At 43.6% G+C, this 25,799-nt stretch overlaps 1 protein-coding gene across 1 annotated transcript in view; it reads left to right on the top strand.

Annotated features, from left to right (window-relative positions):
- The first annotated feature begins 5,370 nt into the window (after positions 1 to 5,370).
- The window catches only part of LOC136331933 (zinc finger protein 85-like), a 28,267-nt gene continuing 7,838 nt past the window's right edge, over positions 5,371 to 25,799 (top strand). The window contains exons 1-3 of the mRNA XM_066271103.1: positions 5,371 to 5,508; positions 8,292 to 8,497; positions 21,903 to 22,044. Coding sequence (XP_066127200.1) covers positions 8,483 to 8,497; positions 21,903 to 22,044 — 157 coding nt within the window. The 5' untranslated portion in view covers positions 5,371 to 5,508; positions 8,292 to 8,482. The remainder of the gene's footprint in view (positions 5,509 to 8,291; positions 8,498 to 21,902; positions 22,045 to 25,799) is intronic.

Genomic DNA, 25,799 nt, shown 5'->3' with positions numbered 1-25,799 from the left:
TTGCTTTCTCATATGTGCCTTGACCTTGAGCCTTCAGCAGACTGAGTAACCCCTTGCTGGAGCCAGCGACCTTGGGTTCAAGCTGGTGGGCTTTTGCTCAAACCAGATGAGCCCACGCTCAAGCTGGCGACCTCGGGGTCTTGAACTTGGGTCCTCTGCATCCCAGTCCGATGCTCTAGCCACTGCACCACCGCCTGGTCAGGCGACAAGCTATTATTGAATGTGCTAACAAAACCCTAAAGGTACAACTACAAAAACAGAAAGAGAGAGATGCTCCCCACAGTTACAATTGAATCATGCTCTTTTTACTCTCAATTATTTTAATAGGTTTGAAGTCATTGCTTCGACACCCCCAGCACAATACCCTTTTGTTTAGGCATATAAAATTAATGGGTTTTAGGCCCTGGCCGGTTTGCTCAGTGGTAGAGTGTCGGCCTGGTGTGCTGGAGTCCCGGGTTTGATTCCTAGCCAGGACACACAGGAGAAGCGCCCATCTACTTCTCCACCCGTCCCCCTCTCCTTCCTCTTTGTCTCTCTCTTCCCATCCTGCAGCCAAGGCTCCATTGGAGCAAAGTTGGCCCAGGCACTGAGGATGACTCTATGGCCTCTGCCTCAGGTGCTAGAATGGTTCTGGTTGCAGCAGAGCAATGCCCCGAGATGGGCAGAGCATTGCCCCCTTGTGGGCATGCTGGGTGGATCCCAGTCGGGCATATGCGGGAGCCTGTCTGACTGCCTCCTCGTTTCTAACTTCAGAAAAATACCAAAAAAAAGGAAAAAAAATTAATGGGTTTTCCAGGCCCCATGTCACTGTGTCTCAATGAAAGTATGATAACAAACATTAGTAAACCAATGGCCCCTCCCAAGCAGGAATGCAATCCACAATTTGCAGTCCACTGCCCTGCTCTGAGGGCAGGCACACATGTGGCTGTCCAGCACAATTTGTGTGTGTGTGTGTGTGTGTGTGTGTATTTTTCCGAAGCTGGAAACGGGGAGGCAGTCAGACAGACTCCCGCATGCGCCCGACCGGGATCCACCTGGCATGCCCACCAGGGGGCGATGCTCTGCCCATCTCGGGGCATCTCTCTGCTACAATCAGAGCCATTCTAGCGCCTGAGGCAGAGGCCATAGAGCCATCCTCAGTGCCTGGGCCAACTTTGCTCCAGTGGAGCCTTGGCTGCGGGAGGGGAAGAGAGAGACAGAGAGGAAGGAGAGGGGGAGGGGTGAAGAAGCAGATGGCACTTCTCCTGTGTGCCCTGGCCGGGAATCGAACCCAGGACTCCTGCACGCTAGGCTGACACTCTACCACTGAGCCAACTGGTCAGGGCCTCAGCACAACTTTTTAACAATAAAAGTGAGCAAACTCAAAAAAATACAAATTTTACAAACTCATTGGCTCAACAAGGAGGCCAAAGTTGGTAGAACATCAGCCCCAGAGTCTGTGCCAGTGAATCCTGGTTGAAAGGGGGCATGCGGGTATTATCTCTCCACCTCGCTGCCTCTCACTTGATAATAATAACAATAATACTGGAGAACAAAAATTTTGTTGCACCCAGAAAAACACTTGTTCTTACCTAACTCGCGTGTGCTGATCTCAAATCTGACATTAGTTTTTCTCTGTAAGTTTTCTTAAAATTCAAGATTTTAGGTTTTCATCTTGTAAAATTTTCAACATTTAGTTTAACATAATGAAGTAGAATGTCTTCTTTGGCATCATCTTTGTGAAAATATAATAATTTATATAGCCTGACCAGGCAATGGCACAGTGGATAGAGTGTCGTACTGGGATGTGGAGGACCCAGGTTCGAGACCCCGAAGTTGCCACCTTGAGCATGGGCTCATCTGGTTTGAGCAAAAAGCTCACCAGCTTGGACCCAGGGTTGCTGGCTGGAGCAAGGGATTTCTCAGTCTGCTGAAGGCCCGCAGTTAGGTCACATGTGAGAAAGCAATCAATTAACAACTAAGGTGTCGCTACGAAAAACTGATGATTGATGCTTCTCATCTCTCTCCATTACAGTCTGTCTGTCCCTATCTATCCCTCTCTCTGACTCTCTGTCCCTGTAAAAAAATAAATAAACAATAATAATAATAGTTTATAAAATGCAGTAAGTACACTAAAACATATGATTGCATCAGAATTTGTCTACAATTTCAAAATAGAACATATTAAAACACTTATTTTAATTATAAAATTTGCACAAAACTTTTGAATTCTATTCAGGCAAAAATTTGCATTTGTAGCTCTTGCGTTTGTGTACTTGTTGAGGACAATCTTGTTTCATGCTCCAGTAGTAGTCTGCCATCACTAACAGCTCCAAGATATTTGGGAAACTTATCAAGGTGACTCTTTAGGAAGTGAATCTCAGTGCTCATGTTACATCCAATGTCACAGAAAACCAACAGCATCCTTTGAACTAGAAGTTCATAGTTTTCTGCTTTTTTGTTGCCAAGGAAGATCTTTGTAACTGCCACAAAAGACTTCCATGTTGCTTTCTCCTCCTTACTCATCTTCCTGGCAAATTCATCGTCACATATGAGGGTTCAAATTTGAGGTCCATCCAATACATCTGCTTTTATTTTCTGGAAAGACAAGGCAGAAAAAGCAGAAATCATATGTTGAAAGCATTCACTTTCTCTATTCAAAGCCTAAACAAACTGCTTCATTAAGCCAAGTTTGATGTGAAGTGGGGGGGGGGATGATCCTGTCTCAATTAACCAAAGGTTTATTCACAATATTTTGCATTCCTACTTCCAGAGCTTCATGTTTCGGCCACTCCTTCTGTGTCCAGTGTTTCTCCCAAGATTAGCTGTTCTACAAACACAAAAAGCAAGGATACTTTGTGAAAACTCTCTGTTGTCTTAGCAGGAAATTTACCATTGTAAGATCCACACAAATGATCCAGTTATGCTTCTCATACTGTAGTAAGTCAAGGAAAATTTTTATGTCATTATAATTTCTCACAGATGAGTTGAATAACCAATTGGAAATGCTGCATAAACATTACCATTGTGTAGGAGAACACATTTCAGACTCCATTTAGAGCTGTCAAGAAATAGCCGCCATTTTGTTGAACTATAAGTGGTAACACTTAGCTGGCTGAGAAGACTACTGATATCATGACAGTAAACAAAGTGTTTCTCTTCAGAAAAATCCACAAAAATTTGTTCATGCTTCCTGAAATGGGATACTTTACTGACCAGTGAAGTACATTGTTTTCTTGAAGCCTGGAGGCTAATAACTCAGCTGCTTTATTTGAGAGGCCCAAATCTCTTACTAAGTCATTCAGTTCGGGTTGGCTAAACTGCTGAGGGGTTAATGACTGCTTGGCATCAGAAGAAGACCCTTCAGATTCTACAATCATTTCCTCATGCATCTCATCAAAATACACTGGATCACCATGTTCACTTTCTTTATCCTTAGAATAAATAAAATCATTGAAAACTGGAAGTGGGAGTGTCTCAGAGTGTGGGATAGGTCGTATTGCTGAAGGAATATTAGGATATGTGATCATATACTGTTTTGTTCTTGTCAATGCCCTTTGTATGGATCAGACAGAAATAACAGGGGAATTTGAAAATAGGCAATATATGCACGTGTCACAAATGATGAAATATTGCGCCTTTGACGTTGAAGTGTGTAACAGCCACATATATAACGGAAGATGTCAGGGCTATTCTTACATTTACAGCTACTTAAAGAAGCCATGATTCAATCTTAAAACAAAATAAGAGGGTGTTTTTATCAGATAATAATTTTTACATTTTAAAACAACTCCAATTATGTAAAAGTGATGTTTGTTAAACATTAATTTCCTTATGATTATGTTCAATCTAAGAGTCATTGCCCTTTAACTCCAATTTAAAAACCAATGTATGCCATTAACTGTAACAATAAAAAATTAAAATTGCATAAAAACCAGAGCATGCACCAATAAACAGATGTTAGATTTGGAATCAGCGATGCAGAAATATATAGAAAAAGTTCTAAAGCCTCATGTAACAGAAAATGAGAAAAAAAATGTAATTCAGTCTGTGAAATGTCATTATGGCATAAAGTTTGGAAAAAAATCTTTCAATTTTAGGAATTTAGGTATTAAGCGACTTACGACCTATGCTACTTAAGATCATTCGACTTTATGACCACAATAGCTAGCCAAGACTGCTCTGCATCTGGCAGCGCAAGTGTTGTCCAGCTTGGCATACGACAGTGTGGACCAGCTTCTGGCAGCACTACCATCTCCACGTGCACCATTTCAACTGTTATACCAGACTCAGTACAGCAATTTGTGTTTTGTGTCTTGGATATTTTTCATCAAACCCCTCCCAAGATGTCTACCAATAGGAAATTGTCTTTGTCTTGCCTCAGCCTGCCAAGAAGTAAATGTTTATATATTTTGATATGTTTTGCAATTGGGAAAATGTTTTTTATGGTATTTTTTACACCTGTATTTTGTATTTTTGTATGCACCTGTATTTTGTAATTTTGTATGTTTTGCAAATATTAAACCAGTTGTACTGGTAATGCAGTGTTTCACTTAAACGTGATGAATGTAAAAATAAGAAACAAAATGGTGTAGAGATGATACAAATGGCATAAAATGAACAAAGAAAATTATATAACAATAATGATAGAAAATTATGTAAAATATGACTTAAATATTTTTATAACATCATTTCACAGTACTATATATATAGCCTACTCAATTTACGACCAAATTGTGTTACGATGGGTTTGTCTGAACCAATTGTGGTCGTAAATCGAGCTCTGGCTGGAACGACTAAATTTAAACCAGGGTCTCAAACTCGCGGCCCGCCAAACAATTTTGTGCGGCCCGCAGACTAATCCACGAAGTTCAAAATATTTTGGATAAAATTAAGTAAGCCTAGGGGCCTACTTGTATTTTTCATTTCTCTAGCATCCTAGCTAGATATTAGCTTAGTTAACAGCAGTTGTGATGCGAACTACAGTTTCTGGTCGTTTTGTGACACTGAGTAAACTGCATGTACGATTGTGCTTGTTGTACTGATTTTTTTTTGTTTTCAACTGCAGTGAGAAAAATGTTGTGTAACAGTTGCCTTTTGTAGACCTAGTGCGGCCTGCCTGAGGGATGTGATCTTGCTCTGCGGCCCACATGCTGAGTTGAGTTTGAGACCCCTGGTTTAAACCAACACAGAAGAAAAGGCTATAACCAGTGAGAGCAGCAGGATAGAGTCAGGCCCCGCCCCAGGCCCCGCCCCTCTCCATTCTGTCTTTCAGTTATAGACCCGCCTCCTATCACAACCCGCCAATTGCAGAAGCGCTCATTCAGGAAATAATCCCTGGGTGGGGTGGGGGTGAAGCAATGCGCACGCGCAGGTTGTTACAGACAGGAAGAGGTTAGAGCGAAGATCACGGGCGATCTGGAGGGCGACTTCCCGGTTTAAAGTTGACCCTCTTGGTCCCCATTAGTCCGCGCAGGTAGCCACAGGGTCGCTGCGGACGCCGAGAGCCCCGCTCCCGAGCCCCCAGCGGTGAGTGCGGAGTCCCGGTGAGAGGCCCCGAGCCTGCTCGCTTCGCTGCTGGGTGGGGGCTCCGCTTCGGTTTCCGAGGAAACTCTGAGGCCGCCCTGCGCGTTGTACCCCCACCGTCGGGCGTGGGACCACCCCCTGCCACGTGGTGTCCTGCCTCGGTCCCGAGAGAACAGCCCCCCACCGCCCACGCGCTGTTTAAATTCCCGAGAGACGGACGCGGGCGCTGGAGACGGACAGTGTGGCCGCACCCCGCTCGGCCTGGTGACCTGCGGACCCCCCTCCTGAGACCCCACCCCATTTACAGAGGCCGGGCTCAGGAAGAGCACACTCTCCATGGGGCGGGGATTCGGGCGAGAACGCGGGGTCCCCAGAAGAGCCCCCGGCCCCGCGCGGGGAGGGCTGTGTGGGAGCGGCGACAGCGAAGGGGCCCCGGGGACGCGCAGAGCGGGGCTGGGAGGGGTCAGGGGACAGAGAGAGACACGGGAGGGGAGGAGTGGTCAGTGAGGGGCCATGAAGAGACGGCCACGTGGGGGTGCGGGGGGGACAGACCGCGACGGGGAGAGGGACAGTAACCGGGAAGAGGAGCGCGAGGGGGAGAAAAGGGAGAAACCCCGAGGAGGGTAGAGGGGACCGGAGAGAAGGGCGGTCAGGGAGGGGGCTGGTGAGGAGAAGTGGGGAAAATAAATTTTTTTTGTCCCAATGGATTTATCTCTTTTATTACACATCTCACATTTAATTTTAACATTAAAAAAAACTCTGGTGATGAATCTTAGTCTGTAGAATATGTCCTTTCTTGTAGTGGTTAATGCCTTTTAAAATAAGCATTGGTGGTATCTCATAAGCACAGCTTATAATTGTATTTTTCTCCCTCCCTTAAGTGAAAAGCAGGGAGGCATGCACCCGCACTAGGATCCACCCTGTAGGCTCACTGGGGTGCTCTGTCCATATAGGGTTGTTGCTCTTTAGTCGATTTACTTTAGTGTGGAGCTATTCTAGCGCCTGAGGTGAGGCCATGGAGCCATCTTCAGTGTCTGGGGCCACCTTGCTCCAATAAAGATCTGGCTGCTGGAGAGGAAGAGAAAGATCTACTGAAGGGAGAGGGGGAGGGGTGGAGAAGCAGATGGTCACTTAGCCTGTGTACTAGTACCAGGAAATGAACCCAGGACTTCCACACACGGTGCCAACGCTCTACAGCTGAGCCCACTTGCCAAGGCCATTACCAAAACTTATTCTTTGCCAAATGTGATGCAGTTTCAACTTTTTAAATCTTTAATCCTAGAAGTCATTTCATTAAAATGATTCCATATCGTTTTCCTTTTAAATATATTGTGTCAAGTTTAAATTCGGAGCCTTGCATACTTCCTAGTGTCTATCATATGTTGAAAGAGCCATTGGTATTTAGGCTATTTCACTGTGCGCTTGGTAAGGATGTCTGATTTTAGCAGTCAGAGCCTTGTGTCTTGAGTTCATCAAAGGTTCAGCCACTTTTTCGTTTTTTCATTGTCTGTTGAATAAGTGACTTAAAGGGTGAAACTACCCTCATAGTATCCAAAAGTGTGAGGTGCTTTTTCTGATACCCATCAGCCAGAGCTGCTGAAAACAGCTCTGGTGGAGCAATGCAGGGACCACTGCAGACCTGCAGAACCACAACTTAGATTGAAGCCCTCATCCCCATGGGATCTGCATGCTCATTAAAGCTAAAGCATTACATTCTGCGGTCTGAGTACATGGCTTGATTTTTAAGGAAGGACATCACCTCCACCATCCTCCTAAAACTTGGGAGAGCTGCTCTGGATGGAGCAGCATTGTTTTGTTTAGTTCTTTATTCAATTTAGAGAGTAGCTAGGGAGAGAGAAGGAAGGGAGGAGCAGAAAGCATCAACTCTCATATGTGCCTTGATCAGGCAAACTCAAGGTTTTGAACCCGCGATCTCAGTTCCACGTCTACACTTTATCCACTGCGCCACCACAGGCCAGGTAGCATTGTTTTTATGAGCTGCTCCAGGTGATTGCAGGGTGAGCCCAGGAATTAGCTGGAAGGATCCTGGAAACATTTGCTTTCTGGGTGGTTTTTTTTGTTGTTGTTGTTAATACGAAAAATTTTAGTTTGAAGTAATGAAGAAGTCCTGATCGGTGGTTTTGCAGTGGATAAAACGTCAGACTGGGATGCTAAGGACCCAGGTTAAAACCCTGAGGTCACTGGCTTGAGCACTGACTGGGTCGCTGGCTTTAGTGTGGGATCATAGACATGAAACCATGGTCACTGGCTTGAGCCTAGAGTTTGATGCCTTGAAGCCCAAGGTTGCTAGGTTGAGGCCAAGGGTGCTGGCTTGAGCAAGAGTCACTCGCTCTGCTTTAGTCCTCCCCTTCCTTATCATAGCACATATGAGAAAGCAATAAATGAACAGCTACAGAGCCACAATAAAGAATTGATGCTTCTCATCTCTCTCCTGTCTGTCCTTATCTGTCCCTCTATGTCACATCAAAAAAATATGTCACAGAAGTAGAAGTGGGCACAGCAAACAGGTTTCAGAGGCAAAAGAGGAACTTTGGAATTTTAGGAGAGAGATACGCAAAGGTGAGTGGGGAGGCGCAGACATGCTCCAGAGAGGAGAGCACCCGGGATGCATTAGTGAGAGTGGGGAGCAGGGATGGTCAGGGGAGGGAAGAGGGTGTTGTGTTGGGTTTGGGCGTTCAGGAGAGCAGCGCCCGTTCTCATTACTGTAGGAATGTGTGGACAGACAGGTGAAGACAGGAAAATAATACAGTGTGGTCTCCCTGCAGGGGCACTTTTGGCTGACTCCAGTGAGGACGGATAGGAGAGTGTGACATTTCCAGGTCTTTCTGTCTGTGAGTGTGGTGGAAGTGGATAGAGGGGCTGTGTGAACACCTGTGGTGACACATTCTCGAATGCAAACTTGACTCCTCAACTTATTGTTGCCTGAGAAAACAAGCAGGAGCTGGACCAGGACAGAATGGCTGCTTCTCAGGTAAGCGATGTGTCCTGGGCAGAGGCTGTTTGCTTTTCCTCCTAACTTAGGTGGATTTAGGACCCTCACCCTATAGGTCTCTACTTCTGATGTTCCTGCCTAGTGACGCTATTTCATTTACTTATTTTTTAAATTTCATTTATTTATTTTAGATGGTATAAAGAAAGATGGAGGCAGAGAAAGAAGGGGGAGAAGCGGGGAGCATCAACTTGTAGTAGGGGCTTCCCTTATGTGCCTTGACTGGGGAAGCCCTCGGTTTCGAACCAGCAACTTCAGTATTCTAGGTTGACGATTTATTGACTGTGCCACCAGTCATGCTCTTTTTCTCTTTTTTTTTTAATGTTTATTTTATTGATTTCAGAGAGTCAGGGAGAGAACTAGAGAGAGGCAATAACATGGATCTGTTTCTGTATGTACCTTGGACAGGGATCAAACCAGCAACCTCTGCACTTCAAGACCATGCTCTAACCTACTGAGTTATCCGGCCAGGGCCCAGGCTCTTAATTGAGAGGGTCAGCGGCTTATATACTTCCCTCCTTTGTCCCAGAGCCTTCTGTGCCTTCTCTCCATCCAGGCTCCTGAAGTCATGAACAATTCCCACCATGAACTAACTACATAACTATTATTTATAAAATTTAATTTAACAGGGTGACATTGATCAACAAGTGTACATAGGTTTCAAGTAAACACCTCCACAGCATTTGAACTATTGATTATGTTGTATTGCCATCACCTGAAGTCAAATCATTTTGTCACCTTATATTTGTCCTTCCTCTTTATACCCTTCCCCACACCCCTCCCCTTATTCTTCTCCCCCTCCTCCCCTCCTCCTGGTAACCACTTTTATCTGTCTGTGTCCATGAGTCTCAGTTTTACATCCCACCTATCTGTGGAAACAGTTCTTAGCTTCCACTGATATACTTACTGCACTCTGGATAATGTTCTCAGGGTCCATCCATGTTGTCATAAGTGACACTATCTCATCATTTCTTATGGCTGAGTAGTAATCCATTGTATATATGTACCACATCATCTTTATCCTATCCTCTATTGAAGGACACTTTGGTTGTTTCCATGTCTTGGCCACTGTGATTTACGTGATGATGGACATGGAGCTGCATGTGTCTTTAACTATGAATGTTTTTGAGTTTTTGGTGTAGATACCCAGTAGAGAAATGGCCTGGTCTTGGTAGTTCTATTCTTAATGTTTTGAAGCCCCTCCATACTTTCTTCCACAATGGCTGTATGAGTTTCCATTCCTATCAGAGGTGAATGAAGGTTCTTTTTTCTCTACAGCCTCTCCAATACTTGTTATTACCTGTCTTGTTGATAGTAGTGAATCTAATAGGTGTGAGGTGGTATGTCATTAGTTTTTTGTTTTCTTAAACATTCTTTTTTTTCCCTCTTTTTCTTTCAGATTTTTATTTATTCATTTTATAGAGGAGAAAGAGAGAAGGTTGGAGGAGTAGGAAGCATCAACTCCCATATGTGCCTTGACCAGGCAATCTAGAATTTTGAACCAGCGACCTCACGGTTCCAGGTGGAAGCTTTATGCACTGAGCTGCCATAGGTCAGGCTGTCATTGTAGTTTTGATGTGCATTTCTCAACTAGCTAGTGAAGATGAGGATCTTTTCATATATCTGTTGGCAATTTGTATGTCTTTTTAGGAGGAGTGTATGTTCAGGTCCTCTCCCTATTTTTAAATTGAATTGTTTGCTTTTTTGTTACTGAGCTTTGTGAGGTCTTTATTTATTTTGGCTATTAATGCCTAATAGGAGCTGGGTTTTTTTTTTTTGTTTGTTTGTTTTTTGTTTTGTTTTGTTTTTCCTGAAGCTGGAAACAGGGAGAGACAGCCAGACAGACTCCCGCATGCGCCCGACCGGGATCCACCCGGCACGCCCACCAGGGGCGACGCTCTGCCCACCAGGGGGCGATGCTCTGCCCATCCTGGGCGTCGCCATGTTGCGACCAGAGCCACTCTAGCGCCTGGGGCAGAGGCCACAGAGCCATCCCAGCGCCCGGGCCATCTTTTGCTCCAATGGAGCCTTGGCTGCGGGAGGGGAGGAGAGAGACAGAGAGGAAAGCATGGCGGAGGGGTGGAGAAGCAAATGGGCGCTTCTCCTGTGTGCCCTGGCCGGGAATCGAACCCGGGTCCTCCGCACGCTATGCCGACGCTCTACCGCTGAGCCAACCGGCCAGGGCAGGAGCTGTTGTTTTAAAGTATCATCTCCCATTTAATTTGTTGCCTATTTGTTGTCAGTTTCTTCTGCTGTGTAGAAGCTTTTTAGTTTGATACAGTCTTACTCATTTATTTTTGCCTTTACTTCCCTTGCCATTGGGGTCAAGTACATAAATTGCTCTGTATGGCCAAGGTCTGTGACTTTAGTACCTATGTTTTGTTCTATGTAATTTACTGTTTCAGCTCTTATATTTAGTTTTTTGATTTATGTCCAATTACTTTATGTGCAGAGGGATAAAAATGTTTCATTTTATTGCATGTGGCTTTTTAGTATTCCCAGCACCATTTATTGAAAAGGCTTTCTTTTCTTCATTGTGTATTTTTGGCTCCTTTAATGAAGATGATTTTTACATATGTGTGTGTGTGTGTGTGTGTGCGCGCGGGCGTGTGGTTTTCTTTCTGGGCTCACGATTCTTTTCCATTTGTCTGTGAGTATATTTTTCTACCCGTATTATCTGTTTTGATTATCATGGCTCAGTAGTATAATTTGAAGTCAAATACTGTAATACCTCTGGCTTCATTCTTTTTTTTCCTCAGGATTGCTTTTATTCAGGTTTATTTTTTTTTTATTTTATTTTTTTTATTTATTCATTTTGAGAGGAGAGAGAGAGAGAGAGAGAAAGGGGGGGAGGAGCAGGAAGCTTCAACTCCCATATGTGCCTTAGACCAGGCAAGTGCAGGGTATTGAACCGGCAACCTTAGCATTCCAGGTCAATGCTTTATCCACTGCGCCATATTCCGGTTTATTTTAAGGATACATTCAAACTTGGTGAATTTTTGTTTCAATTTTCAAAAAAAAATCTTGGGGATATTAATTAGGATTGCATTAAATTTGTATATTCCTTTTAGGCCCTGGCTGGTTGGCTCAGTGGGAGAGCGTCGGCCTGGCGTTCAGGAGTCCCAGGTTCGATTCCCGGCCAGGGCAACACAGGAGAAGCGCTCATCTGCTTCTCCACCCCTCCCCCTCTCCTTCCTCTCTGTCTCTCTCTTCCTCTCCCACAGCCAAGGCTCCATTGGAGCAAAGTTGGCCCAGGCGCTGAGGATGGCTCTATGGCCTCTGCCTCAGGCGCTAGAATTGCTCTGGTTGCAACAGAGCAACGCCCCTAATGGGCAGAGCATCGCCCCCTGGTGGACATGCCGGGTGGATCCCGGTTGGGCTTATGCGGGAGTCTGTCTGACTGCCTCCCCATTTCCAAATTCAGAAAAATACAAAAAAATAAAAAAATAAAAATTTGTATATTCCTTTGAGTAATATGACCATTTTAACTATGTGGACCCTTCCCATCCATGATCATGGAATTTCTTTAAAAAATCCTTTGTAGTTTTCTATATATATAGCAACTTTACTTCATTTATTAAGTTTATTCCAAGGTATAATATTTTATGTTGCAATTGTAAGGGGGATTTTTTTTTTTAGTTCCTTTTCTGGAGTTTCATTGTTGCCATATATGAAAGCAATAAACTTTTCTATGTTGATTTTTTATCCTGCGACTTTACTGCATTGGTTTATAGTTTCTAATTTACTTGGTGCCGTTTTTGGGGTTTTCTTCTTTCTATTTTCTTCAGTGAGAGGAGGGGAGTCAGAGACCGACTCCCACATGCCCCTGACCAGGATGCAACCGGCAAGCCCACCAGGGGGCGATGCTCTGCCCATCTGGGGTCCTTGCTTCGTTGCAACTGGAGCCATTTCTTCGCACCTGAGGCAGAGACCATAGAGCCATCCTGAGTGCCTAGTGCCAACTCGCTCCAATTGAGCCATGGCTGCAGGAGGCGAAGAGGGGCGAGTGAGAGGGCATAGAGTGGAGGAGCAGATGGGTGCATCTCCTGTGTGCCCTGACAGAATTGAACCTGGGACTTCTATATGCTGGATGAATGCTTTACCACTGAGCCAGCTGGCCAGGGTGTTGGATGTCATATCATCTGGAATAATGATACTATTTCTTCTTCTTTCCCATATGAATGCCTTTTATTTCTTTCTCTTCCCCGATCTAAAATTTCCAGTGGAGAGACTGAGCACCATTGTGTTGTTGCTTATTTTAGTGGAAAAGCTTTCAGTTTTTCTCCACTTAGTATGATATTAGTTGATGGTTTGTCATATATGGCATTTATTACATTGAGATACTTTTTTTCCAATTTTATTGAGTGTTTTAAACATAAAGGGATGTTGTATCTTACTGAATGGCATTTCTGCATCTATTGATAGGATCATATGATTTTTCTTTGTTTTGTTGATATGGTGTGTTATGTAAAAGACTTAAGTATATTAAACCATCTTTGTGCTTCTGGAATAAATCCCCTTCATCAAGACGTATTATTTTTTTAATGTGTTATTGTATTCGAGTTACTAGTATTTTGTTTAGGATTTTTATATCAGTATTCATTAGAGATATTGGTCTGTTGTTTTCTCTTTATTTTTGTACTATCCTTGCTGGGTTTTGGTAACATGATATTGTTGATCACATAAAATGTGTTAAGGAGTAATGCTGCTGTTTCTGTTCTTTGGAAGAATTTGAGATTCATAGGAACCAAATCTTTGAATGTTTGGTAGAATTCGCTAGTGTAGTCATCTGGTCCTAGACTTTTATTTCTAGAAAGAATATTTTTTTGGGCAGGTGATGAAGACAGAAAGAGTGACAGATAGGGACTGACACTCAGGAAGTGAGAGAGAGAAGAAGCATCAGTTCTTTGTTGTGGCTCCTTAGTTGTTCATTGATTGCTTTTGTCATATGTACATAGAGCAGGGGGCTAGAGCAGGAGCGAATGACCCTAGGGCTCAAGCCAGTTACCGTGGATCATGTCTAGCAACCAGCATGAGCCAGTAACCCCATGCTCAAGCTTCTCAGCTCCTGTTCAAATTGGATGACGTCACACTCAAGCCAGTGACCCCATGCTCAAGCTCCTCAGCTCCTGTTCAAATTGGATGAGGTCACACTCAAGCCAGTGACCCTATGCTCAAGCTCCTCAGCTCCTGTTCAAATTGGATGAGGTCACACTCAAGCCAGTAACCCCATGCTCAAGCTTCTCAGCTCCTGTTCAAATTGGATGAGGTCACACTCAAGCCAGTGACCTCAGGGATTCAAACCTGGGTCCTCTGCATTCCAGTTCAAACTTTATCCAGTGTGACACCCTTGTCAAGTTTTTTTGTTTTTTTTTTTTTGTATTTTTTTCGAAGCTGGAAACGGGGAGAGACAGTCAGACAGACTCCCGCATGCGCCCGACCGGGATCCACCCGGCACGCCCACCAGGGGGCGATGCTCTGCCCCTCCGGGGCGTCGCTCTATTGCGACCAGAGCCACTCTAGTGCCTGGGGCAGAGGCCAAGGAGCCATCCCCAGCACCCGGGCCATCTTTGCTCCAATGGAGCCTCGCTGCAGGAGGGGAAGAGAGAGACAGAGAGGAAGGAGAGGAGGAGGGGTGGAGAAGCAGATGGGCGCTTCTCCTGTGTGCCCTGGCCGGGAATCGAACCCGGGACCCCTTGCACGCCAGGCCGATGCTCTACCACTGAGCCAAGCGGCCAGGGCCCTTGTCAAGTTTTTGGGAGGCTTTTATAGTTCTTTATATTTCCTCCCTGCTTATGGGTCTATTTAGGTTTTCCACTTTTTTGTTGCTCAATTTGGAAAGATTGTATAGTTGTAGGAATTCATCTAGGTTGTTAAATTTGGTGGCAAAAAATCTTTCATAGTATTGTAGTATGATCTTTTTTTTATGTATGACTTCTATGGTAATTTCTCATCTTTTATTTCAGCGCTTTCTTTTTTTAATTTTGTGAATCTAACCAGTGGTTTGTCAGTTTTACTGATCTTTTATAAAATCAGCTATTCCATTTATTTTTTCTATACATTTTCTGTTTTATATTTCTTTTTGTTCTGCTTTAATTAATACTAATTTACTTTTCCACTGACTTTGTGTTTTGTTCTTCTAGTTACTTAAGGTGTGATGTTAGGTTGTCTACTTCAGATCTTTTATGTTTCTTTATATAAGAGTGTAATGAACTAATACTTTATTTTTATGTGACAGAGACATAGTGAGCAATAGATAGGGACAGACAGACAGAGAGGGAGAGAAATGAGAAGCATCAATTTTTCATTGCAGCAACTTAGTATTTCATTGATTGCTTTCTTGTATGTGCCTTACCGCGAGGCTCAGACAGACCAAATGACCCCTTTCTCAAGCCAGCAACCTCAGGGTTTTGAACCTGGGTCCTATGCATGCCAGTACAATGCTTTATCCACTGTGTCACCACAGAGCAGGCTAAATTCTATTTTCAAAGCCTTATGATCAGAGTATATCTTTGGTATAATTTCAGTCTTGAATTTGTTGATGTTAGTTTGAGGCCCAACATACGGTTTATTCTTGATAATGTTACATGCACGCTGTGGAAGAATGAATAACCTGATATTTTGGGATGAAATGTTCTGTAAATATTTATTTATTATCTCCATTTGGTCCAGTGTGTCATTAGAGATGAATATTATGAATATTTCTTTTTTTTTTTTAACAGGGACAGAGAGAGAGTCAGAGAGAAGGATAGACAGGGACAGACAGACAGGAATGGAGAGAGATGAGAAGCATTAATCATTAGTTTTTTGTTGTGAGACCTTAGTTGTTCATTGATTGCTTTCTCATATGTGCCTTGACTGCTGGCCTTCAGCAGACCGAGTCAGCGACCTTGGGTCCAAGCTGGTGAGCTTTTGCTCAAACTAGATGAGCCTGCACTCAAGCTGGCGACCTCCGGGTCTCAAACCTGGGTCCTCTGCATCCCAGTCCAATGCTCTATCCACTGTGCCACCGCCTGGTCAGGCTCTTTATTAATTTTCTATTTGTATGATCTACCAAAAGGCATCAATGATGTGTTGAGATCTCCATGCATGTCTGTGTTTTTGTCTGCTTCTATTTTAAGATTAGTTAGTAGATTTCTTACATATTCTGGTGCCTTCTGATTCAGTGCATATAAAGAATTGTTGTTTTCTTGATACAATGTCCCCTGTATCATTATGAAATTTCCATCTGTGTCTACGGTTACCTTTGTTGTCTTAGAAGTCAGAATTGTCAGAAATGAGTATGGATACAACTGTTTTTTGTTTGTTTGTTTTTTAAGTATTTCTCTTAGGTGATAAGAAGGCATAAAGTCAGGCCCTGGCCGGTTGGCTCAGTGGTAGAGCATCGGCCTGGCGTACAAGGGGTCCCGGGTTCGATTCCTGGCCAGGGCACACAGGAGAAGTGCCTATCTGCTTCTCCACCCCTCCCCCTCTCCTTCCTCTCTGTCTCTCTCTTCCCCTCCCGCAGCCAAGGCTCCATTGGAGCAAAGATGGCCCGGGTGCTGGGGATGGCTCCTTGGCCTCTGCCCCAGGCGCTAGAGTGGCTCTGGTCGCAACAGAGCGACGCCCCAAAGGGGCAGAGCATCGCCCCCTGGTGGGCGTGCCGGGTGTATCCCGATTGGGATCCCGTCTGACTGTCTCTCCCTGTTTCCAGCTTCAGAAAAATACAAAAAAAAAAAAAAAAAAAAAAAGAAGAAGGCATAAAGTCAGACTCTAGCATGCACATGGCCAGCACTCACCTGGCAAATCCACCAGGGGATGATGCTTTGCTCATCTGGGGCCATTGCTCCATTGTAACTGGAGCCACTTTAGCACCTGATGCGAGGCCATGAAGCTATCCTCAGTGCCAAAGCCAACTTGATCAAGTGGAGCTTTGGCTGCCAGAGGGAGAGAAAGAGAGAGAGAAGGGAGTGGGGTAGGGGTTGAGAAGCAGATGGTCACTATTCCTATGTGTGGGCCTGTTTGGGTTGAGGTAACTCAGCCTAGTGTTTGCTTCTTAGATTTGAGGCTCTAACTCTTTTCATAGGCTTGGGAAGTTCTTATTTATTATTTGTTTGAATAGGCTCTCCATCTCATTTTCTCTCTCTTCTTCTAATGATATAACCATTATTCTGATACTGCCTTTTTTTTTTTTTTTTTTTGGTTAGAGACAGAGAGAGAGATAGATAGGGACAGATAGACAGCAAGGGAGAGAGATGAGAAGTATCAGTTCTTTGTTGCAGCTCCTTTGTTGTTCATTGATTGCTTTCTCATATGTGCCTTGATTGGAGCTACAACAGAGTAAGTGACCACTTCCTCCAGCCAGTGAATTTTGGGCTTAAGCCAGTGACTTTAGGATCATGTCTACGATCCCATCAATGCTCAAGCCAGCAAACCCACATTCAAGCAAGCGACCATGGTGTTAGAAACCTGAGTCCTCTGTGTCCCAGTCCAACTCTTAATCCACAGTGCCACTGCCTGGTCACACCTTATATAGGTCTTTCGGATGGAGGCCGTCAGTTCTTGTGCTGCTCCCTTATTTTTTTTTTTTTATTCATGAGTCTGTCTTCTCTCTGTAGCATCTCTAGTTGCCTGTTTTCGGTGTTACTAATTCTCTTTTTTGTCTGCTCTGTTTTATTAGCTAAACTTGTTACCTCATTTTTTACTTCATGTATTGAGTTCTTCATCTCTGTTTGGTTCTTTTATAAAGCTTAAATCTCCTTTGTGAAGTACTCTTTATATTCAGTAATTAGTTTTTCAGCTCAATAAATAGCCTATCAGTGTTTTCTTGCAATTTATTGAGAGGTTGTAATAACTTCAGTTTTAAATTCTTTGTCTTTTATGTCCAAGATTTTCATGTAGTTGAGATTTCTTTATGGAGATTTTTTATTATCTATCTGAATTACATCTCTTTCTTGTGTATCCATGGTATTGACTTCTTGTACATTGGTGGCATTTCTGAGCAGTATTGTTAAGAACTCTAATGAGAAACAACTAGCCCTGGCCGGTTGGCTCAGTGGTAGAGTGTCGGCCGGGCATGTGGAAGTCTCAGGTTCGATTCCCGGCCAGGGCACACAGGAGAGGTGCCCATCTGCTTCTTCACCCCTCCCCCTCTCCTTCCTCTCTGTCTCTCTCTTCCCCTCCTGCAGCCGAGGCTCCATTGGAGCAAAAGATAGCCTGGGCACTGGGGATGCTCCATGGCCTCTGCCCCAGGCGCTAGAGTGGCTCTGGTCACAACAGAGCGACGCCCTGGATGGGCAGAGCATGGCCCCCTGGTGGTGTGCCGGGTGGATCCTGGTCGGGCGCATGCGGGAGTCTGTCTGACTGTCTCTCCCCGTTTCCAGCTTCAGAAAAATACAAAAAAAGAAAAAGAAACAACTAAAAAATAAAAAGTTAAAACAGGAAAAGTCATGAAAAATATAAACATTTTATACATAATGATAAGTAAAATGAAAAAGTACAGAAAAGGATGAAAAACATAAAGGAAAAAATCAAAAACAAAATAATTTAAAAATTAAGATAATAAAATTTAAATCAGAAATGAAAAGAAAAAGAAAAATGAAAGTAAAGAAAATAAGGAAAAGAAATAAAAGGAAAAATTATTTTGAGGATTGTAAGGTTACTATATTTCCAGTACGTGCTGCTGACCTTTAAGTTTTGGCTCTGAGAGTCTTGGGAAGATCTTCCCTGAGACCTCCCTGTTAATGATGCAGGCAGGGCCACAGTCATTGTGAGTGTGGCATGCAGTGAGGGTTTTACAGCTTCGGCTATGTAGCTTTTTGGTTTTGTGGCTTAAGGTTTTAGCAGTAAAGATTTGGTCTCTGGGTGCTCCTCTCCACAACTGAAGAACCAGGGGACCTGATGTGGAGTAGCTCTATTTCTCAGGGGAGAGAGAGCTAGCTGTGGGGTCTGCCACTGCCACTCTTCCTACCTGTGAGGTGAGCAAGTTGGTATCTGGGAGGCTGGGGTCCTGCACTTTGTCTTGATGCAGAGAGTGGACTTCAGGCAGACACAGGAAGTGTGGCCGGAACTCTGAGCTCAGCCCACCCCCTATCCCCTTCCTTAGTTCAGCACCTTCTCATCTGCCCCTCAGCCTCTCTGTCTCTCTTGTCTGAAGGAGGCTCAAGCATTGCTGACTTCACTCTCCATTTCACAGTAAACAAGACCCAGGCAGCACTGCCCTTCTTCTTTCCCACAGAGCAGCAAAAAAAAAGAAAGAAAGAAAGAAAGAAAGATCTGGTCAGGCCGGTTTCTCTCCTCTTCAGAGCTGACAGTGAATGTGTTTTATCTTCCACAGCCCTTTCAACCCACCTCACCTTCAGTCCATTTGGTGTAAGGATCTTTCAGGTGGCCTATAAGCCCAGCTAGGGTTACTGCACTGTGTTGTAGTTGTTCAATTTGTTGAAATTTCAAAGGGAGAGATGGGGGTATTTCTCATGCCACCATTACTCTCTAATAACTTTCAAATATTAGAAATATCCACTTTGTGACATCAAACTGGGAGGGCAACTGTGTCCAACATCCTTATGAGGATGTGTCAGAGGCTCGGGCATCAATAAGGGAAAGTAGGCTTTACGTTCTTGTGGTTGCAGCGTCACTTCTGTGGGACAGGATTAAGGAAATGCACCTTCTACTGGTCAGAATAACTAGAAGTTCTGACAGAGAAGAGCAGCTGGAAGAGACTTGCTCACTAGATTGCTGGAAAAGTCTTGCTATTTTAAGGGAGTGTTAAGGAACAGAACGTGAAGGGTACATGTTGATAACCATTTGCAAAAATTATTGTTTTTATGATCATTTTCAGATAAATTCTTTTTCACATTGTGTGCCTACAGTGTCACAGCAGAGCTCTTTACTAATGTGCATAAAAGTTTTCAAAGAAATTAGAGACAAAAAAATCAATTGCTTTAAATTTTTTTTATTATTGTGGATGTACTTCTTGCAACTGTGTTTATTAAAATGAGTATCACCTGGCCTGGTGGTGGCTCAGTGGATAGATGATTGGACTAAGACACAGAGAACCCAGGTTCAAAACGATGAGGTTACCAGCTTGAACATGGGGTCATAGACATGACTCCATGGTATCTTGCTTAAATTACAAAGTTCTCTGGTTTGAATCCCAAGGTTGCTGGATTGCCCCAATGAGTAAGCAAGGGGGTCACCTGCTCTGCTCTAATTCCCCCCCACCCTCATCATTGCACATAATAGAAAGCAGTCAAGGAACAACTAAGGAGACGCAACTAACAACTGATGTTTCTCATTTTTCTCTTTTCCTGATGGTCCCTCTCTCTGTCTCAATAATACTAAAACAAAATGAGTATCATTCAAAAGTGATTCATGATACTATAGAATCACAATATCTCATTTTATTTTACTTTATTTTTAAGATTTTTATTAATTCATTTTAGAAAGGAGAGAAAGAGCAAGACAATACGTAGGGAGAGAGAAGGGGTAGCAGCAGAAAGCATAAAATCCAGTGTGTACCTTGATTAGGGAAGCCTAGGGTTTTGAACCAGCAACCTCAGTTTTCTAGGTTGATGCTTTTTTCACTGCACCACCACAGGTCTGAGTTTATCACCTTCAAATTGTACATAATTCTGTTATGTCGGTGTGCATAACATGTTAACATTATTTGAGCTATTTTTTTTTTTTTACAGAGACAGAGTCAGAGAGAGGGATAGATAGAGACAGACAGATAGGAATGGAGAGAGATGAGAAGCATCAATCATCAGTTTTTTGTTGTGACACCTTGGTTGTTCATTGATTGCTTTCTCATATGTGCCTGGACCTCAGGCCTTTAGCAGACCGAGTAACCCCTTGCTTGAGCCAGCGACCTTGGGTCCAAGCTGGCGAGCTTTGCTCAAACCAGATGAGCCTGCGCTCAAGCTGGTGACCTTGGGGTCTCGAACCTGGGTCCTTCCACATCCCAGTCCAATGCTCTATCCACTGCACCACCACCTGGTCAGGCCATTTGAGCTATTTTTTCTTCTTGCTAAAGAAGTTTTTGTTATTATCAGTTATAGAAACTTCTATAGATGTTTATGAGGTTTCTTATGAGTATTGGCCAGTGTCTGTACATTTTTTTGAAAAATTATAGACTATGTTTGAAGTAAAACTCAAGGTCTTTTCTTCACTGTATGTTTGTTTCACAAAGCAGTCTCTCAGCAAGGGAAGAAATACCTTGTTCTAAGATTACGTATAGTAAATTTGTGGTTGCTGTGTATCCTATTCTTTGAGAACAAGAAATTCCATTAAAATTTTAGCTCAAAGTCATGTATACATTTTCCTCCATGTTTTCTTTCTCTGTGTGCTATTCAGGAGTGTGGCACATGGACTGGAGACTTTGGTGTCACTGGTAAAAAGAGAGCTTGTTAGAGGTGTGGAAACACAGGCCCCAGCCCAGAACTCCTGAGTGAGAATCAGCATTTTTAGAAAATGGCAGTTCACTGTTGTCCACGTCTAAATTGCGGAAGTACTTAGAGTTCCAACTCATTGTGACTTTTCCACCTGAGAAATATACACAACTGATCATGAGCGATACACATAGAGCAGTGACAGATCCACATGCCTGTGTTGATACATTTATTCTATTGATAAATTTTACAGAGAGAGAGAGGAAAAAGCCATGAAACTAGCTGTTTCACTTATTTATTAATTAATTGTTTGATTTCTTGTATGAGCCTTGGCCAGGAATCAAACCTCCCACATTGGTATATCAGAAGAATGCTCTATCCATCTGACCTACCATGTCACGGTGATGCCTTAATTTTAAAATTCATCTCTTTGGATATTCAGCTTTGTGTAGTGGATTTATTGACATGTGTAATCCTCCTTACTCAGTGTTAGAAAATAAATTAGAGAATATTGTGGTGTGAAAGATGAAGAAAACAAAAGATGACAAAATATTTTTTGAGAAAGAGCATTGCTGCCTACCCAGCAGGTTCAGTAGATTAGGCACTGGCCTGAGACACTGAGGACCCAGATTCAAAGCCCTGAGGTCACTGACTTAACCCTGGGGTTCCTGGCTTGAATGTGGGGTTATAGCCATGGATGCTGTCATGAGTCCAAAGGTAGCTGGCTTGAGCAACGGGTCACTGGCTCAGATAGAGGCACCTGGTCAGAGTACGTATCAGAAAGCAGTGAATGAACAAGTAAAAGTCCCAAAGCTTGAGTTCGTGCTTCTCATCTCTCTTAATCGAGTTTGTGTGATCCACTTTCACTCACACCCACTCAGAGAAAATATATATTGCTATGTGAAAAAGATCTTACTCAATCATTTTCTCTTAGGACAAAACCACTTCTAACCCTGTTTTCATATTGGATGGCATTATGAACTCAGACTGAACCTCTCTTAATGTGTCTTTTCTTCCAGAAACTATTGACCTTCAGGGATGTGACCTTCAGGGATGTGGCTGTAGATTTCTCTCAGGAGGAGTGGGAATGCCTGGTCCCAGCTCAGCGGAAACTGTACATGGATGTGATGTTGGAGAACTACAGGAACCTGGTCTCCCTGGGTGAGGATGACTTCCTTCCTGAGTTTATTCTCTACCTGCAGCTTTTCATTTTCTTCATTAGGGGGAACATCACATGGGAGCATCATCCTTGCAGGTAGACTTTAGAGTTGTGCTGTGGTATAGAAACAGAAGCTTCGTGTCTAGAATGAGAATGATTAAGGTGTTTCCAGAAAACAGTATTTTGGAAAGTTATTTTGTAGAACATTGTAATCTTGTGTTCTCACCTCGGCACAAAATGAATTAGAAATTGGAGCTGTGAAGGAAAATGATAGTATTCTCCCACCCAGGTAGGTGGGATGAGGAAGCAGATGAGGCAGGGAAGAGATCTAAAGAACACGGAAGAAGCCAGTGTGGTTTGGGAAGCTGCTGCAGTGGAAAGACCTGTGAGAAGCCCAGGTGTATTCTGGTTGCTGTCAGAGAGGGACAGCTCGTCTCCAACACATCCCACATTTCGAAATCCTCTAGGATAGTGATATTCAACCTTTTTTGAGCCGTGGCACATTTTTTACATTTACAAAATCCTGGGGCACACCACCTACCAAAATGACACAAAATGACTCTAACACAGTACATATTATACATAAAGTTAATAATATAGTTTCTAAATGTATTTATACTCACTTAGTGTGAAACCTGGGCCTGTTTCAATGAACACAAAAGGGATATCTTGGCAGGAATGGTAGAAAGACACACACGAAGCTCTTCCTCAACAGTTCTCAGTCTCTCTCTGTTTTTAGTTTTTGTGTGTGTGTTTTTTTCTCTCTCTGTTTTTAGTTTTTATCGCAGTCAAGCTTGAGAAGCTCAGCTCACATAGATATGTGGTTGAAAACGAGAGCACTAATAGATACTGGAGCTTTCATCAAGGTTGTGGGTTCAAATCAATTTGGCAAATACTCTCTCTATATAGAGACTGGACAAAATCAATTTTAGAAAATGTTGGGTACTTGTGTAACATCATAATTCCTCAGAGCATCTCTACTGTCAAGATTGAGAAGTTTGCTTTCTAGGTAAGGATTCTGATAAATACTAGAGTTCTCCCTCAGGTTGTGGGTTCAAATCCCATGGTCAGCTGGGTGCAGGGGCCTTTGTTCTGTCTGTTTTGATGGTGTATATAGAGATTTGAGCTCTTTAAGAAGATGACCCTTCAGGAGGCCATATACAATATAGATAACATTGTGATGCATTGTATGTTACCCTTTGCAGGGGCCTCTTTTAAAAAGAAAAAGGTCAAATATCTATATACACCATCAGGATAGACATAAAACCAGCTGAGGCTGAGGCTTCATCTAGTGGTGGCAACATTTACCTCCAGTCCTGACCAGGATTAGAAATCAGGACCATGGGGAGGAGTAGCAGCTTCAACTACTCTCCGAGGCCACACAATGACAAGTGTGCGGCAGCCCGAGCGGGGACCTTCCTGGATGTGGATAAGAGGCGGCCTACTATTGGTTCATCACTAGTGGTCGAGATGAATCCTAGAAGGTGATTGGTCAGTGAGCATTCACTGTGCCTCCACTCTTCCTGTCGCTGATAGCTGGAGGGATTGTGAGGGGAATGTTTATGTTCAGATGGAGGCGGGCCGTATCTGGCATATGGGACGTAGTTTGGGGACCCATGTTTAATTTCCACATAGCACACCTGACTATGTCTCACGACATACTAGTGTGCCGCAGCACACTGGTTGAAAAACACTGCTCTAGGACTCTGCTTTGCTCTAGTGACCTCCATCGTCACATTAGCAGTGGGATCCAAGTCTTCCTCTTGGACTGAGAGCTGCCATGATGACTCCTTTTCCATAGATTTGGGCATCATGGAAAACATGTACATGTACCTAAAGAATTACATGATAAACTGTGTTTTCTCATTTAAAGTGTTTTGTTCTGTTTTATTTTATTTTGTGACAGAAACATAGAAAGGGACATACAGACGGAAAGGGAGAGAGATAAAAAGCATCAGTTCTTTGTTGCAGCACTTTACTTGTTCATTGATTGCTTTTTTTATGTGCCTTAATTGAGGGTTTACAGCAGAGGGAGTGATCCCTTGCTCAAGCCAGCAACCATGGGGTCATGTCTATGATCATTTTTGCTCAAGCCAGCAATCCTGTACTGAAGCTTGTGAGCCCTGTGTTCAAGCCAGCAACCTTGGGGTTTTGAACATGGGTCCTTTCTGTCCCCATTTTAGGTCTATCCACTACGCCACTGCCTGATCAGCCCAGATTTATCATTTCTAACCCTGTGCACCTTTCCCACAGGACCCTACAAAGTGTAGACTCAGTGATTTCATCACAACACAAAGTATCTCCCCACAGTGTGAAGATCTAATTCTGTTTTAATTCAAACTGTTCTTCTGCTTAGTATGAATTATTGTTACAGAATTCTGGTCTGGGCCCTGGCACTTTGTCTCAGTAAGAGATTGTCAGCTTGGCATATAGATGTCCTGGGATCAATTCCACTCGGGGCATACAGGGGAAGTGACCATCAGCTTCTCCACTCTATGCCCTTCTCTCTCTTCATCTCTTTCTCTCTCTTTCTCTCTCTCTCTCCTGAAGCCATGTCTTGTTTGGTTCCAGTGTATTATCCCTGGGTGCTGAGGACGGCTCTGTGGTGTCTCCACCTCCAGCACTAAAAATAGCTGAGTTGTGACTGTGGCCCCAGATGGATAAAACAACAGCCCCAGATGGGGTTTCATGTGCATCACATCGAGGTGCATGCACGAGTCTATCTATCTTTCCTTCTTTATCTTGAAAAAAGAAGAAAAAAATATTTCCAGTCTGTAATTTTTAATTGTCCCATTAGAGTAATTTTATGCCTTTATGTACCTCATGGAGTCCTTCAATAGTTACTGCCATAGACGACCTTAGAGTGTTGCCCAGCAGGTAAGAAGGTGTCCACTGTTACCTGTTTTCATCATCACTGTCATTCTGCAGTTCTCTTACACAGCTGAGAGCTACTCAGGACTATGTCTTTTGTGTTTTCACTTTTTTATTAGATCTTTGTCATATTTGTGCTTTGGGATTCACAAGTGCTGATACATCATGCTGGAATGTTCTCCTTTGGTAAGAAGTGGGATACAGCATTATTAGGCACTTCATATTTAGAAAGCGGCTTTGTTCTTTAATTCAAGTTTATTTCAGGCCAAAGCAATGATGAGGTTTTCATTTGCTTTTTCAGCATGTTTCTTTATGGTGTGCTTAATCTGAAATGTTTACAGATTAGATTAGTCTGTCCACATTTCACAACCTAGTAATGCTTTCTTTTTTTTTTTTTTTTTTTTCATTTTTCTAAAGCTGGAAACAGGGAGAGACAGTCAGACAGACTCCCGCATGCGCCCGACCGGGATCCACCCGGCATGCCCACCATGGGGCGACGCTCTGCCCACCAGGGGGCGATGCTCTGCCCATCCTGGGCGTCGCCATGTTGCGACCAGAGCCACTTTAGCGCCTGAGGCAGAGGCCACAGAGCCAACCCCAGCGCCCGGGCCATCTTTGCTCCAGTGGAGCCTTGGCTGCAGGAGGGGAAGAGAGAGACAGAGAGGAAAGCGCAGCGGAGGGGTGGAGAAGCAAATGGGCGCTTCTCCTGTGTGCCCTGGCCGGGAATCGAACCCGGGTCCTCCGCACGCTAGGCCGACGCTCTACCGCTGAGCCAACCGGCCAGGGCTCGGTAATGCTTTCTTTATTTGGAAATGAAGGTTATTTTTTTAGCTGTATTATAGTATACAGATAATTTAAGAGTAGCTGAAATACAGGAAACCAGAAA

The sequence above is a fragment of the Saccopteryx bilineata genome, chromosome 3, assembly GCF_036850765.1.
Source record: "Saccopteryx bilineata isolate mSacBil1 chromosome 3, mSacBil1_pri_phased_curated, whole genome shotgun sequence".
In the NCBI taxonomy this organism is placed as follows: domain Eukaryota; kingdom Metazoa; phylum Chordata; class Mammalia; order Chiroptera; family Emballonuridae; genus Saccopteryx; species Saccopteryx bilineata.
The sequence above is the reverse complement of the archived record's forward strand: the minus strand, read 5'-3'. Positions and strand labels throughout refer to the sequence as shown.